The sequence below is a fragment of the Nicotiana tabacum genome, chromosome 23 (genome assembly GCF_000715075.1).
Source record: "Nicotiana tabacum cultivar K326 chromosome 23, ASM71507v2, whole genome shotgun sequence".
NCBI lineage: Eukaryota > Viridiplantae > Streptophyta > Magnoliopsida > Solanales > Solanaceae > Nicotiana > Nicotiana tabacum.
In genome coordinates, this window is record NC_134102.1 from 124,560,777 (window position 1) to 124,578,476 (window position 17,700).

The 17,700-nt window shown below is 36.0% G+C and overlaps 1 protein-coding gene across 1 annotated transcript; it reads left to right on the forward strand.

Moving 5' to 3' along the window:
- The first annotated feature begins 7,597 nt into the window (after positions 1-7,597).
- LOC107813623 (autophagy-related protein 8f) lies at positions 7,598-12,333 on the forward strand. The gene is made up of 6 exons (XM_016638904.2): positions 7,598-7,733; positions 8,062-8,102; positions 8,217-8,272; positions 10,043-10,095; positions 11,788-11,906; positions 12,008-12,333. The coding sequence occupies exons 2-6, from the start codon at positions 8,066-8,068 to the stop codon at positions 12,109-12,111; spliced, it is 369 nt and encodes a 122-aa protein (XP_016494390.1). The 5' UTR covers positions 7,598-7,733; positions 8,062-8,065; the 3' UTR covers positions 12,112-12,333.
- The last annotated feature ends 5,367 nt before the right edge of the window (positions 12,334-17,700 follow it).

The window sequence follows — 17,700 nt, forward strand, 5'->3', positions numbered from 1 at the left end:
TTGAAGCTGATTATTAATTGTATTCATGCTACTTATAAATTACATTCAAATGCAATTTATGGTTCGCTGACATTTGTTACATTTAAGTAGGTATCTTGGAGGAGGGTCATTTGAAACAATTTTGGTGCACCTAAGTGTAAATGTAAAACTGCCAATGCACATTTGTTCAGAATGACAGTAGCTGCGAGTGTATATCAAATCTGGAAAGAGAGAAGTCAAATGATCTTTCAAGGTAAATGCAGAAGTACAGAAGTTGTTGTTCAAATCATCATCCAAGAGATATTCTATTGAGGAAATACGCAACTTAAAATCATGACATAGTTATAATTCCTGAATTTCTATCATGTTTAGAGTTTTAGCGAGAGACAAAAGTTATAGGAGATAGAGAGTTCTAATTTGCTAAAATTGTGTTTACAGTATGCAAGTTTTCCTGATGTAATACTTCTAGTTGGTTAATAAAATTGTTTTTATTTATCAAAAAACAAAAACAGACAAATATATAATATATGTATAGTCGTGTATAATTAATATATAACGGCTAGAAAATATAAATAATAAATTCGTCTGGCTGTATGGGTAAGTCCCATAAATTTAAAAACCATAAAGTATCCATTAACACAACGATTCAAACACCGTCTATGTACTTGTCAGAGGAGGGAAGTACACACAGGATTAATTAGTATTTATTTTTGTCCTGAAAATTTGAACTAAAAATCTTAAATTCAGGACTTTGTGTCCTCAAAAATCGAATTGAAAAACTAAATTTGGGATACACTGGCTAATTTCTAAATAACAACCATCTAGAACGGCTACCTGGTGTCATTTCTAATAGAAATGGAGTGGGATAGCCACTTTTTAATATGGTATTTAGTTTCTATCCAATATTTTTAATGTTGAGCAAAAATAGCCACTACTCTATTAAAATTAATACGAAAAGATATTTTTACCCTTTCTTCATGAGTGCTGTGTAAATATTAAGGACATGATGTCCTTTTTTTTTTTTGCAAGTAAAATATTTTTTATTTACCAAATAGAGTTATGTGCACACAACAAAAAAAAACTGATAGTTGGACAGCAAGCCCCAACTCTAGCTATCACTCTACACTACAATCGCCTCAACTACTCTCATATTGACAATCCTAGCTATAATGTATAGAAAGTTAGCCCCTCCAACCACTTTGCAATCCTCTGCTTCATTGCTCCTCTATGATGCACCTCTTGAACTATATTTTTGATGATGTCGTCCTTTCCTTGTTGTTTGTTGGTGAATACTCTTTGATTTCTTTCATTCCACATATAGTAAACTGTTGCAAATAACAACATTCTATATACTGCAGCTCCATGACTCTTTCCACTTGCATTCTAAATAGCCCATTAGTTCCTCATCCCAGCACATAGGGTCTCTCTTAATACCCTGCCATTGTAATAGGTGTTTCCATATCTGTGCAGAAATCTCGCATTTAAAGAACACATGCTCTATACTTTCATCTTCCAGGTTGTATAGAGGGCAGGTTTTGTCTGTTATCACTCCCCATCTCATTAATCTATCTCTTGTGAGTAATCTTCTGTGTGCTGCCATCCTTAAGATGAAGATCCATTTGGCTAGGACTTGGTTATTGCACACCAATTTCCTCCATGTTACCTTTGAAAATTCCCCTCTTAACTTGTTGTAAAGTTCCTTTATAGAGGCCTTCTCCATGTTGTATATATCCTGCACCCCATAACCTGCCTCAATATAGTATCTCTTGGCTTTTAATATCTTCTGTACCATCCATGACGATTGTTGGGGAACATCTTCAATCAAATTCTTGTTTGTCCCATAGTACACATGAATCCACTTTACCCATAGCTTATTTTTCTTTTGACAAAGATTCCACAACAGTTTACACATTGCAACTTTATTCCACACGGAGATGTCAAGTATATTTAGGCCACCAGCAGATCTAGGCAGACAGATTTTATCCCGGGTCAATAGAGCTTTTTTAGATAGTTCAACACCTTCAGTTCATAAGAATCTTCTACAGTTAGCTTCAATAAGTTTTATCACTTTCGTAGGTAGCACAAAAATTTGGGACCAGTATACTAGAATGGAAAACAGGACAGACTTAACCAATTGAGCTCTGCCTGCATAAGAGAGGAATCTATTAGTCCATGACTTGATCCTTCCTATCATTTTATCCAGCAGGGCTTGACATTGCATCACTGAGACCCTTTTTGAACTCAAGGGAACACCCAAATATCTTATGGGAAGTTCCTATTTAGAGAATCCCAGAATAGCCAATATTTCATGTTGTTCTACCTGTGTGACCCCTCCAAAAAATACTGAGCTTTTGCTTAAATTTGCTATTAGAGAAACTATTGAAAAGCTTTGAAAACAGTCAAAGAGCATTTTTACAGAAACTATATCTCCCCTAGAAAACAAAAGTAAGTCATATGGAAATCCCAACTGAGTCAGTTTTAACTTAGCACATTTCGGATAAAAGTTGAAATTAGGCTATTGTGCTAATGTCTTTAGCTGCCTGCTCAGATATTCCATTACCAATACAAACAAATATGGGGATAAAGGGCCCCTCTGTCTTAATCCTTTTCTAGATTCAAAGGGTTTAGTTGGCTTCCCATTAATAGTGATTGAGTATGAAACTGTCTTCACACAAATCATGATCCAACCAACAAACATAGCTAGAAAATTCAGAGATATTATTACTTGTTCTAGGAATACCCACTCAACTGAGTCATATATTTTTTACATGTCTACCTTTAGCATACACCTTGGTGATATCCCTTTCCTTCCAAAACCCTTTACCAACTCATGGCTCAGTATTATATTGTCAGTAATTACCCTCCCAGGTACAAAAGCTGCTTGACTGTTGTCTACCAGAAAGTCCATTACACTTTGCATTCATTTTGTAAGCACTTTAGATATTAGCTTGTATTTATTGATTTAGAGAAAGCATACGACAAGGTTCCTAGAGAAGTTCTCTGAAGATGCTTAGAGGCAAAAGGCGTGCCGGCTGCCTATATTTGGGCAATTAAGGACATGTATGATAGGGCTAAGACTCGGGTTAGGACTATAGGAGGCGACTCTAAGCAGTTTCCAGTTGTTATGGGGTTACACCAAGGTTCTGCGCTCAGCCCGCTCTTATTTTCCCTGGTGATGGATGTGTTAACACACCATATTCAAGGGGAGGTGCCATGGTGTATGTTATTCGCCGATGACATAGTTCTAATTGATGAGTTGTGATCCAGTATTAACGAGAGGTTAGAGGTCTGGAGACAGACCCTTGAGTCTAAGGGTTTTAAGCTGAGTAGGACGAAGACAGAATACCTGTAGTGTAAGTTCAGCACTGAGCCGAGGGAAGTGGGCGTGGAAGTGAGGCTTGAATCACAGGTCATACCAAGTAGTGGCAAATTCAAGTACCTTGGGTTGGTTATCCAGATGGAATGGGAGATTGACGAGGATGTCACACACCGTATTGGAGTGGGGTAGATGAATTGGAGGTAGCATATGGAGTCTTGTGTGATAAGAGAGTGCCACCGATACTCAAAGGTAAGTTTTACAAAGCGGTAGTTAGACCGTCCATGATGTATGGAGTTGAGTGTTGGCCTGTTAAGAACTCACATATCCAGAAGATGAAAGTAGCAGAAATGAGGATGTTGAGATGGATGTGCGGACACACTAGGATGAATAAGATTAGGAATGAAGATACTCGGGAGAAGGTGGGCGTGGCTCCCATTGATGACAAGATACGGGAAGCGCGACTCAGATGGTTCAGACACATACACAGGAGAAGACTAGATGCCCCGGTAAGGAGGTGTGAGCGGCTGGCGTTGGAGGGCACGAGAAGAGGTAGAGGACGACCTAAGAAGTATTAGGGAGAGGTGATCAGGCAGGACATGGCGAGGCTTCATTTTTCCGAGGACATGGCTATTGATAGAAAGTTGTGGAGGTCGAGTATTTGAGTTGTAGGTTAGGAGGTACATTGTTGAGTCTCCCTTACTTCGTACCTTTGTGAGGCTAGTCTGGTAGGGTTTTTATCGATATCAACTAGTGGCAAGGTTGTGTCTTACTACTCTTTTTTTTTTCATAGTGTCGGGTCTATGTATTGTCTATCACGTTTTCTTTGCAACTAATTTCTCATTTTCATGATGTTATTTTTCCTATAGTTTCTATTGGTGATACTGATATTGTCTCTTTTCGTCTTTTTGAGTTGAGGGTCTTTCGGAAACAGCCTCTCTACTCCCTCGGGGTAGGGGTAAGGTCTGCGTGCACACTACCCTCCCTAGACCCCACTAGTGGGATTTCACTAGGTCGTTATTGTTTTAGATATTAGCTTGTAGATCATTGTGTAACATAATATTGGTATAAATTCTTTAATAGATGATGGATTTTGTACCTTGGGGATGAGTGTGATAGTGGTACAGTTATAGTTTTGTAGAACTCCTTTTTATTAAAGAACTGGAAAATTGCCTCTGAAACCTCCTTCCCTATGATTGGCCAGGACTTTTTAAAAAAGACAGCATTGAACCCATCACAACCAGAGGCCTTCAGATCATCAATATCATTTAGAGCTTGTTGAATTTCCTCCACTGTAACTGTTGTAGTAAGATGAATCTGTTGAGGTCGATTAAGGATAGGGCCTCCTGCCATAACTTGTGGGTGTATTGCAGGAAGCTTATTAGCATTTGTCCCTAACAACTTCATATATAACCCACTGATTTCTTTTTCAATTGCCTATGTTGTTGGGAGTACTTCACCACTTTCAAAAATGAGTCTGCTAATGTGATTCTGCGCAATTCTACTCTTAATATTAGCAAAGAAATAAGCAGAGTTAATATCTCCTAGCTTTAACCATTGTATTCTGGACTTCTGCGTGAGTATACTCTCTCCAATTAACACCCATTTTTCTTTAACATTTACACTGCATACATAAGTTAAGGACGTCATGTACTTAACATTCACACTGCACATATGAAGTTAAGGACATGATGTCCTAAAGTTTAACAACGGAAGGTGCAAATACATGATATTTTTTTCTTAATATTTACACAACATTCATGAAGTTAAGGACAACATGTCCTTAATATTTACACAACACTCATAAAGTTAAGGAGATTATGTCCTTAACATTTATACTGCACATATGAAATTAGAGACACCATGTACTTAACATTTACACTGCACATATGAAGTTAAGGATATGAGGTCCTAAAGTTTAACAATAAAAGGTGCAAATACAAATTAAGGACATTATGTTCTTAACATTTACACTGCATACTTGAAGTTATTGATACCATGTCCTTAACATTTATACTGCACGTATGAAGTTAAGGACATGATGTCCTAATGTTTAACAACGGAAGGTGCAAATACATGATACTTTGTCCTTAATATTTACACAACATTCATGAAGTTAAGGACACCATGTCCTTAATATTTACACAACACTCATAAAGTTAAGGAGATTATGTCCTTAATATTTACACTGTACACATGAAGTTAGGGACACCATGTCCTTAACATTTATACTGCACATATGAAGTTAAGGATATGAGGTCCTAAAGTTTAACAACAGAAGGTGCAAATACAAATGTTCTTAACATTTACACTGCACATATGAATTTAATGACGCAATGTCCTTAATATTTACACTGCACATATGAAGTTAAGGACATGATGTCCTAAAGTTTAACAGCGAAAGGTGCAAATACATGACACTTTGTCCTTAATATTTACATAGCATTCATGAAGTTAAGGACACCATGTCCTTAATATTTACACATCACCCATGTCTAGCACATGGGTATTTTCGTCCGGTCAGGTAAAAGCTTATTAAGCACCGGCTAAAAAGTAAATATATTTTAAACAGTGGCTAAAGAGTAAAAAATCTCTAATTAGTGGCTAATTTGCATTTCTCCCTCATTTCTACTGCGGGAGGTGGGTAATTATTGGGCTAAGCTAAAACTTTAGTAAGCCCGGAGAAGCAAGTGTAAGTCCAGTTACATTGTCAAATTCTTACTACTGAAATTAATGTTCTATTTAATGAATTATTAATAATTAAGATGCCATTTAACGCGTAAAATGGTTAAGAAGATAAAGTACAAGATCATGCTAATTGAAGGAATAGATTAGAAAATTAAATTTTGTTTGGTGTACTTGTTTTGCTAATATTTTTTTTGCCCATGAGCGTGGATGGTTAACTATTTTTTTTAAAAAAGAAATAGCATCTAATATTTTATGTTAATTGAGTTACATTATGCATTTCATAAAACTTAACTGTTATGATTTTAGCCAATTTAGCATAGGCAGTTGATATAAGAGATTTCCTAGTTAAATTGATAGTTCATAAAGTTGGAGCAGTTCAAGTAAGGAAAACATTTACCTGAATCAGATGCGTGGATCAAAAACTAACTTATCACAATCTTTATTTGAATATACCTTAATTAATAGTTAAATTATAAATGTCATAAAATACATACGAATATTTTATTTTTCATTGTAGTAATCCAAAACTTTCACATTCCCAAACGGCGAAGAGGATAGAAGACAAAGAAAGCAGTACACTCGGAGGATTCTAAAGGTATATCCTCTTTGTTCTATATAGGACACGTCTTTTTGTGTGTGTTTACACACGTTTCAATAGTGGTCCTTGTATTAAAAGCGTTATTATTAAACTCTCTAGTTTTTTATCTTGAAAATTCCCTAAGCAAGAATTAAGGCCATTGCATAACTATGTTGTAATAGATCTTTGGTTAATAGCTTTTTGACCAAAGTTTTTTCGATGCTAAAAATATTTTTCCTCATAAGAAAGTGTTTTTTTTTTAATTTTTAAAGTTGAGGTATTTGACCAAGCTTGTAGGAAGAAAAAAGTATATTTGAGTAGAAACAGAAGCAATATTTGAGAAACAGAAAAAAAAAAAACTTATTTTCGAAAATACTTTTTTGAAAACACTTTTGAGAAAATACACTTAGAAGTAGTTTTTTAAAATTTTGGCCAAACACTAATTACTGCTCAAAAGCTTTTCAAATTGATTATTCCAACACAAACTACTTTTTATCAAAATTATTTTGTTTAAAGTTTTTTTTAAAACAAACTGATTTTAGAACCTTGGTTAAATAGGCTATAAGATTCTTCCTAAATTTGAAACAATAGATAAACATTAGTTAATCATAAAAGTTAGATTTGGTTTGGGGGGGTGGAGGAATCAGCAAAGTTCTTTTTGAAGGCAAAAATCATCAAAGTTAGATAACACATGAGGCTACGCTAAAATTTCATTTAAAAATTAAATAATAAATCACAAAAGAACTCTTGCATAGCTTGCATTTAGACGTGTAAATTTTTGTATTATTTGAAATTACCTCCAACTCCCAAGGTTACTTTGATTTGAGAATGGATAATTAGATATCAAAACCTTAGAAATAAAAAAAAAACTTAATTGACAAAAATTCGTATTAATTGGGATACCTCGTGAAAATAATTAAAAAAAGAGGAAATAATGTCCAATTTAATTAAGCTTTTTTGCTTTTTCTTTGAAGCCCACGTCTACTACGTGAGAGCACTTACACAGGAATATTTCCCAACAGTGCCGTGAAAACTAAAATAAAACAATTTTGGATAATGATTATTTAAACATAGTATAGAGTCCTAAAACAAAGCAAAAGCAAAGTCATCATTTACTCAACCTTCATTGTTTATCTTTTTTCTCTCAATTGACGATCATTCTTTTACAAAAAGGTTAGTTCTTTACTCCTTCTGATCGTTATTATACTTTTCGTTTTCTGAATTTTGATGTTTATTTTGCTATTAGTAGTTCAAGATTCTCGCTTTATCAAATTGGGTTATATTTGTTTTATTTTCTGATAGTTTTTTGCTGAATATTTTCTTGATGAGGTTGTTTTAGAAGCAGTAGAATTAAAGTTACTTTGGTTTTGTATCAGTTTAGGTCAAAAGATGATTACTTTAAAGTAATAGCTGTTTGTTTTGTAAAAACATTGGGTTATTTGGTAGTGGATAATATGTTAATTAAGGCAATAATTTTGCTTCTTTTATTGTTTTGATTCAGGAAAATGGTTAAGAGCTCATTCAAGCAGGAGCATGATCTTGGTTCGTTTTCGGTTTTTATTTTTGTAAATTTTGCTGTGTTATGTTCTTTTGTTGTGAAAAAGAATTGTGGGTGTTAGTTTTTTTTTTTTTGACGCTGTTGTTTTGAATGTTCAGAGAAGAGGCGCGCCGAGGCTGCTAGGATTAGGGAAAAATACTCAGATAGGATTCCGGTGAGAATTGAGTCTTATGTTGCTGTATTATTTTTCTGTGGTAGCTGCTTGTTTCAATGTGAATATAGTAATGTGACTTTATAATTTCATGGACATCATCACATAACTTTTAGTACTCTTTATTTATTTTATTTTGTGTAATATTGATCTGGGAAGAAGTAGATGAGATTGAGATGCGCAGTGAGGATTCATATAGCCGATTCGTACTTGCTTGGGACTGAGGCGTAATTGTTGTTGTAGTTGCTTTTCGAGTCATTGACATGGCTAAATGCTAAGTTGTCTAGTGTTAAGAATGCATGATAGAGATTATTCTTTAAAACAAATTTGCAAGTTATATAGTGGAGTTCTCGAAATTCATCACTTTCTTCTTGCCTCTCATGAGCAGTTCTCTGTTATTTAATGTTTCCAAACAATAGTGACTTATACAATGGAGAAAGGATTGTATGATGTGATTAATATTGACATTTCCTTGTTTCACTGCCAAACCAAAATTGCCATAGAACTGCACGTTCTATATCTAGAGACAGAGAACTACAATCTCATTAGATAAGAAAGCACGATTGGTGTACTTGTGCGGTGATAGGGAAGAGTATGAGAAAGTTCTTGAAGAATATGGGAGTGTTTCCGTTTTATTGGCAATGTATGTTCCCATATGAATTTGAGGCTTGAATGCACAATAAAAAAGGATAATACACCCTGAAATTATTGAAGGCACTGAGACATAGCCTTTGAGTTTGATAAAAAACAATAGAGGTAACACATTCTTGTAAAAATGTCTCCTTGGTACCTACATCAGTCTTGTTTTTGCTAGACTTCTTGTTCCAGAACACTCCACTATCACTGGCGTTTTCATTCTTGTCAAGTCGACAACTAAGAATTTTAGTTTGCTTTTCTTATACCAAAGTCCAACCTCTGTCTCTCATAGTTGTAACTAAAAGACCTAAGAGGCTTTCTTGTGTACTGAAACGGATATGAAATGTTTTAGAGGTGAATTTGGTAAAGGTATCTTCCTGGAGATGAGTAGTTGGATGTGTTTTTCAACGATTTGAAGGAAGAACAAATGATACTAGGTACAGTTGACCGTTCAGCAAGACCTGAACTTAAATAAGAGATGAAAGAATCGCAAAAGTCGAACTGTTGAAGTAGTATGTTTGTGTAGTAAAAGTTTTAATGTCAAAAGTATGTAGATTTGACCTGACATGGACTATTATGCGGTTTAAATATTGATGAACAACCTTGAAACTAAGTCACATCCAAAGTTAATAGAGCAAGACTGTCAATCACTTGCTGACACCTAAGAGAATGGTGTAGATTCTGATCAGTGTAGATTGTCATGTGTAAAATTACATATTAATGTTTTCTGGTGGATCAAAGAACACCACCAACAACTGGAACTACGCCTTTATCCCAAGCAAGTTGCGATCGGATATGTGAATCCTCATTGGACAGTAGTTTGTTCACTGCAGAATACCTTATTATTCCATAGTTGACAATTGTCTCAAATCAAACTGGACATCAGGCCAAGGAGGGTAGCGTCTAATTGTAACTCAAGAATTGCTGCTTATTAGTTGTTTGATTTGGTATTATGTGCTGACTATATGATTATCATAGTTGAGACTTGTTTGAACTCAAACTGGACATGTATTCAACGACAGTGGTGTCCAATTGGAACGCAAGAGTTACTGCTTAGTATTTGTTTTGTTTGGTATATTTTCCAATCATCCAGAATTTTGCAATGCTTCTTTTTCACATTATTTATGTAATATGCAGGTGATAGTTGAAAAGGCTGAAAAAAGTGATATTCCCAACATCGACAAGAAAAAGTAAGCACCGATCAAGCTGCAAGTAAACCTTTCCTTGTTACTTACATCTATGCTAGGTTTTGCTACGACGAAGGGAGAAAACTCTTACCTCTGGAAAATGTTTATCCTTTATTCCTTTATGTCTTGTGTCCCTTTTTAGTTGTTTTCTTCCCTCCAGATTGGCAATTAACCTTTTCCATAACTCGATCATCCTTCCAGCTGCCTTATTCCAAACATCTACTTTTGCTATCTGAATTTAGGTGATAATTGGTGGCATTCATGTTATATGTTGAGATGAATATTGTCATCTCTTGTAGGCTGAAAAAAAATAATATCGTCATCTCTTGTATGTTGAAAACGAATTTACGAATTTACAAACATCTACTACTAACTTGATTAACCCTTTTTTCTTCTCTTGTAAATCTGTTCTTCTTAGGGGTGGGCATAAAATCCGAAAAACCGAAAAACCGGACCGGACCGAATTAATTCGGTTCTTCGGTATAAGTTTTTCAAAAGTTCGGTATTTCGGTACGGTTCTCGGTATTGAACTTTCAATACTTCGGTATATACCGAAATACCGAAATACCAAATTATTTAAGTAAGCCTTCCTACTGCCCAGCCCAAGTTATCACTTCTCAGCCCAATTCGAACTTGTTACTCCTAGCAAGTAGACCGGTAAGATTTAGCCCAACCTAACATAGGACCCTAGGTTTCAGAATTCCCTTTAGTCCAGCTATGCATCAGGTGGATCAACTTAGTAAACACATATTAAAGCTTATGATATGTATTTGTTTTTTCTTGTTTGGTTACTAGTTAATCTTTCCTTATGCGGTTATTCATCATTTTGTAGTTACTTATCGTGTAATTTTTGTTTTTGTGGAATTTTTCATACTTGCAAAGGATCACTGCACAACAATTTGACCAAGACATAGTAAAACTATGTATCTCGTTTAGGCCCTCTATGTAACATTTTAATTTCCCTTTATCGGATGTGGGGACACAAAAACTATTAGCTAGAAAATAAGAATCCAAAATTATGCAATAAAAACAGTTTTGCTAGAATTATTAGCTAGAAATCCAGAATTACCTTATGAACAGTTTTGCCGAAAATTAGATCAGTTTAGTTTGGTTGGCTACCGAACCGTACCGAAACCGTACCGAACCAAACAAGAAATATCAAACCGTACTGAACTATTTTGGTACGGTATTTGGTATGCACAATTAAAATACCGAATACCGAAATACCGAATTGTAGTTCTTAAAAACCGCACCGAAGTACCGAACGTCACCCCTAATAATTTCCTGCCAGCATGACACCACGATAACCTTCAGGGGTGGAGCTAGAAGCCCAGCTACGGGTTTGGCCTAACCCAATAGCTTATGCTCAGACATTATATTCGTATTAAGAAATTCATTAAGTATGTACAAGTATTTAATTTAGAACCCATTTATAAGCACTTGAAGTTGTCGTTCTAAAATTTGAAACCATGACCGTCTCGGATAACTTTTACCACCATTAGCCTGGTGTTGAAGTAGCTTTGTTCGATTTCCATTTTCCAGTGGTTCAGATCTCCAGTAGCTTTGTTTTCATCATCTCATCATTGCTGTTGACACAACTATCTTTATTACCAAAGGAACAGATACTCTGTTAAGATCTGGTTTTTGAACTCCAGCAAAAACTTCATTCATGTTCTCTAATTCGCAAAACTACAGGTATCTCGTGCCAGCTGACTTGACAGTTGGGCAATTTGTCTATGTCATTCGCAAGAGAATCAAATTGAGTGCAGAAAAGGCAATATTCATATTTATTGACAATGTCCTACCGCCAACAGGTATTTCCTACTCACTAATATCTGGCTTTTAGAAGTTGCCATAGCAACTGGGAATAATAGTCTCTTCTACAATGAAGTGAGCAAACTGTTTGGTTTTGCAGGGGCAATCATGTCTGCAATCTATGACGAGAAGAAGGATGAAGATGGTTTCCTTTATGTTACTTACAGTGGAGAAAACACATTCGGGGACCTGAACGAGCTGTAGCTTTCACGCTAGTAACGTTCGTTGATTTGCTTACAGTTCCCTTGTTTATTGTCCTGTGTCACTTCTCTATCCTGCTAATATCCTCTTTCGCTTCTTTGATCTTATCAAAGGTTTTATTGGAAATAATTATGTATAGCATATACTTGCGTATAGTTCAGAAAAACAAATGTCGCAATCTTCTGGCATATGATGTTAATAATCAGTTGAATTCAATCACTTTAATGACTGTGTTAGTGTCCAATTCAGTTACTGCATAAGGGACGACTCAAAGTCCCTAAATCATTCTTGATTCACTTTCTTATTTCAATATTCTGCAAGTATTTGTAGTTACTATTGCCATAAGGGAGAAAGAGAAGGGGAAAAGGGCTCATTGTTTAGCTTCTTTTGCAGCAGCAAATGTATATTCACATCCAGAAGTTTTCAGTACATACTAGGAGGATATTTCCTGAGCGCATGTTTATCGTATCGCTAAAGTATGCAGTTGTTTACCCTTAAAATCGGATAACAATTAAATTTGTAAGTGGTTTTAAGGATAGGTGGACTAATTTGACACAAAACGATAAATTATATTGCAATTGAAATAAATAATGATAAAGTAAATGCAAAACACACGAATTAAACAGTTTTAGCTTTGGAAGGTTAAAAGTTAATCACCCTCGAGCCAGGTACGTTTCGATCGGTGTCAGGACACAGAAGAATAAGCGCTTAAAGAGAGATAATAATAATATATTGCTTTGGAATGCGTGCTCCCATATGTCCAATGAATTATAAGATCCCCTTTATATAATATAGGAGTCCTGCTTTAGGTACAATTCTATAAAAGTTAAAAAATCTCTTGATTTGCTGATTGCCGGTTCCTTACTGATACGCGCCGAGATTTCTGCCGCAACATCTGCCCGATTACGGATATTTCGGTTTTCCGTTGGTTATGCCAACAATGTTTCTCCGAGCTCGTTCGGGGCTAGGGTCGACTCCGGGGTCTCTGACTCAATGTTCTCGAAGGCAGGTGTTGCATCGTCATGTTTCGAGCTTGTTCTTTCATGTCGTAAGCGAACTCGATCTTGACCGTATACAGCCATAATATTTAACTTTAGCGAGAGTGATGAAAAACAGTCCTATGTGAAAAAGTACTGTGTCTAGAAGTGTGATATCATAGAGCTTGGGGAGATTGCGAAATATATAGAGTTTTAAGGACAAAAAGGTCGAAGATGTTGACTCAAGGGGAGTGAATTTGTCAAAAGAAGCATCATTGGCCTACTATATATTTTGTGGCTTCAGTAAAGCTAGAATATCTAATTCCCTGGCAAAGGAAGATGAACCTCTGAATATCATGTAAACGCAAGTTTTTTGCTGTGAAGGTCACGTCCACATCCTTTGTGTTGCAAAACAGATATATTTGTTTTTGTCTGGTTAGTAGGAAATTTCTTGCCTGCTAAGAGATTAGTCCAAGTTAGATCGAGAAGCAAGAGTTAGTAATTGAAGTTGGGGGTGGCAAACTTCTCATGTAGAGGATGAAATAACACAGAAAAGGGCTACACGAATAATACAATAAGGGTTCGTTTGGTATGGGGTATAAGAATAGTGCTGAATATGGTGTATTAGTAATGCTGATATTAGTAATGATGAGATTAGTTATACTGGGGTTATTTCTTATCCACTGTTTGGTTTGATATATTAAAACATTGCATAATTTTTTTAAAAATAATTAGTTGTTTACAAAAATACCCTCCACATTCTTTAATTTTGTACACTTTGAGGGATTTGAGGGGTAATTATATCTTTAACCATGCTTATGCAAGTATTAAAAATTCTTGCATTGCTAATACCATGGTCCGCTATGTATTAGTTATACATAGGATAATATCAAATATGATGTATAACTAATGCAAATATTAGTAATATTTATGTTGAAAAAGTATACCAAACAAGGGATTAATAATGCACAAAGCTAATACTTGCATTATTTTTTTCTAATACCTCCTACCAAACAGACCCTAAGTAGTTTGTGAGGCTAATTTTGAGCTAGATAGTGGATTGATGTGGAATGTAGGACTATTTGATCGTGAAGGTTAAGTTAGTGTACCATGAACTCCATCCGACACATTTTGGATGTTGTGGCATTAATTATCTAGCTATATTCTATTACTGGTTGACACCGTTTTGGAAAACTTTATTCCCGATTAATGCTTGTTAAATTCCTTTAGGTTCTCTATTGTAAGTGTTTTTATGTAAAGCAAATCAAACTGGATTTGTCAAATGTAGGCTTATTACTGAGAACATTCTTCTCACTCAAGAAATTATTCATGGAATCAGGAAGGAGAATGGATGAGGGAATATTATCATAAAACTTGATATGTCCAAAGCCTACGACAAGTTATCTTGGGCCTTTCTCACGACGACTCTAAGAAAGATGGGCTTCTCAGAGAAGACAACAGACTTGATTCATAATCTAGTTGGTAATAATTGGTATTCCATCATCATCAATGGTACAAGACATGGTTTCTTTAAATTTTCCAGAGGTTTAAAGCATGGGGACCCACTATCTCCAGCTCTATTCATCCCAGCAGCTGAAGCTCTGTCTAGAGCCCTTAATTACCTACACAACAAAGAAAGTTTCGTTGGCTTCAAAATGAACCCAAGGGAGCCACAAGTTAACCATCTAAGTTATGCCGACGATCTAGTTCTATTTACTTCCGGGGATAAGAAATTAGTAAAGATGGTTATGAATGTGCTACAAAGATATCAAGCTCAGGTCAAGAGATCAATAGAGAGAAGAGCTTTTTCCTAACTAAAGAACACTCTGATCCACTCACCAACAGACGAATCAGGAAGTGGACAGGGTACATGCATGCAAAATTTTCCTTCACCTACCTAGGTTGCCCTATATACATAGGTAGGAAGAAGATATCAATGTTCACAGATTTAGCCACTAAAATCCTAAACAAAGCCGGTGGATGGCAAAGCAGATTCCTGTCATCAAGCGGGAAAACAATAATTATTAAGCATATTTTACAATCACAAACTCTACACTTGTTTGCAACCTTGACACCTCCCAAGACACTGATCAATAAGGTGGAGATGTATTTCTCCAATTTTTTCTGGGGCAAGAAAGAAGGAAAAAATAGCTATCATTGGTGCTCTTGGAAAAATATGTGCCTTCCGTGTGAAGAGGGTGGAATGGGTTTTAAAAGCCTAAAAGATATATGTCATGTATTTTCAGCAAAAAGATGGCGGAGATTGAGAAACGAAGACAATTTATGGAGTAAATTTATGCTCCATAAGTATTGTCCTAGATCCAATGCCCTGTCGAAAATTGGAGTCCCCATGGACTCAAATTACTGGAGAGAGCTAATGCACATCAGAGATAAGGTAGAGCCAAATATTTTTTGGAAGGTCAGTGAAGGAAATCTGCATTTCTGGTGGGATATTTTGACCCCAATTGGCCCTATTGCCAATTTTTATTACGGAAATGGCAAACCTCTGAACACGAAAGTCAGTAACTTCGTAGAGGTAAACACATGGAACATTGAGGCTTTGCAGGAGGTTGTGCCAAATCACGTGGTTCAAAAATTACTCAAAGTGCACATTGGCAACAGATTGATCAAAGATCAAGGCATCTGGAGTTTAACAACAAACGGCAACTTCTCCTGCTCGTCAGCTTTCCAGTACTTGAGAAGGAGGAACGCAACATCTTCTGACTTGGCCAATGTATGGGTAAAGTAGGTTCCTTTCAAGATGTCGTTAATTGCATGGAGAATGATTAAGAAAAGACTGCCGCTTGATGACATAATTCAAAGGTTCAAACTAAATATTGTGTCTAGGTGCACATGTTGCAGGGATCCAACAACAGAAACATTGGAGCTTCTATTTGCTAGAGGTGAAACAACACGCATAATATGGGATAAGTTTTCTAGTCCACAGGGTATCATCACAGATTATAGGATCATTGCTCACATTTTAAACCAGTGGTGGAGTATGAAGCCCAACAATGTTGTCCATAAGTTTATTTAGTACAATCGCCGATTATTATCTGTTGGGAGTTATGAAAAGCTAGGTGTGGAAAGAAATATGGATAGAGGAACACTTCTGTAGCAAGAATCCGCCATCAAGTTCTATGGGAGGTTAAAGTTGCAATAGGAAGGAAATTCACTAAACTGGAGAATAATTGGGATTGGAAAAAAGTTTGTCACGCCCCAAACTAGGGGAGGCACGACTGGCACTCGATACTGTATTCGATCGAGTTAGCCACTAAACATACTAGCTAACTAGACTGGGGGCCCAACAGATCGGGCAGCACAACATCTGAAATACTAAGCCTGGACCGTAAGGTTATGACATGAATAACAATAAGCCATATAAACATAGGTAGACAAGCCAAAATAATAAAATACTAGCTGGCCGACGAGGCCGCGACTGAAGACATACATGCCTACACACCTATATATACATGCCAAGTCTATGGGCTGGAGACTGAAAGCAGCAAAAAGAAACCCAGAATATTGTGTCCACAATAGCCTCTAAGAATGTCATAAGCACTGTCGGGATAAGGCCCCAACTATACCCAAACTGTACAATAAAAGTAACCATCCTATGAAAGCTCCAGGAAGAGGTGGAGCTTACCAACTCACAGCTGAACCCGGAAATCCTAGCGGAGGGGTCGATCAGAGTCCCTACCTGGACCTGCACGCACGAAATAAAAATGCAGTGTCCCCAGGCAACGGGACATCAGTACGAATAAAAATGTACTGGTATGTAAGGCAGAAAGTAGAATCATACATAGCTGATGTAAAAAGGTAATAAAGATACCACCTGACACTGAAACTCTGATAGCCTCCATGGCCGACATCCGACCTCATAGTAATAAAATATGTATGGTATGCTCGTGTAATCGTATGTCGTGAATACATTTATATTGATATAAATGCATGACATACCCAACCAAATGCTAGCAATGGCGGTCTCTCCCGGTAGCTAACCGGTATCATATTGCCAACCTGTGGCCATCTGTACAATATATAAAGTCTTTCGGGCAAATAGGCCCCTTACCTCCGATTATAGCTCGAAGTCCATGCATAATATGTCATGTATGATATGAACTTTGAATGCACATAATAGGCCATAACAAGAACTAAGCCAACCTTAGCTCATTGGTACTGTTATTCTCATAATCCCATAATCACCTTCGTATCGCATACAAATGTCTCGTGGAACCTCATATTTTTTTAATAAGTTTGAAAACTTAACTCGACTTTTAGAAAGATAACTTAACTCTGAATATGTTCATAAAAAGCTTAAGGTGCTTCACTTAGTCCTTATACCCGATTTCTTGATAATTAGTAAAAGAAAGTATTTCAAAAAAAATTAAATGTTTTAGTAGTTTAAACATAAAAATTATATTTGAGAATTTTAAAATCGACGTGTCACTTTAGAGATTTTAAAATACACTTTAACAAGGAAGAAGGACTGATCGCAAATACTAAATGCCTTTATTTTTAAGTCACACAACCCAAAGACGAATAAGAATTCATATATATGGACATATATTTAAGAAAGCCGACAAAATGACATATATAGATGTCGAATACCCTT

Coding starts and splice junctions, on each gene's coding strand:
- LOC107813623 (XM_016638904.2), top strand. CDS start 8,066: ATGGTTAAGAGCTCATTCAAGCAGGAGCATGATCTTG. Junction 8,273..10,042: donor AATACTCAGATAGGATTCCG/GTGAGAATTGAG, acceptor TGTAATATGCAG/GTGATAGTTGAAAAGGCTGA. Junction 11,907..12,007: donor CAATGTCCTACCGCCAACAG/GTATTTCCTACT, acceptor TTGGTTTTGCAG/GGGCAATCATGTCTGCAATC.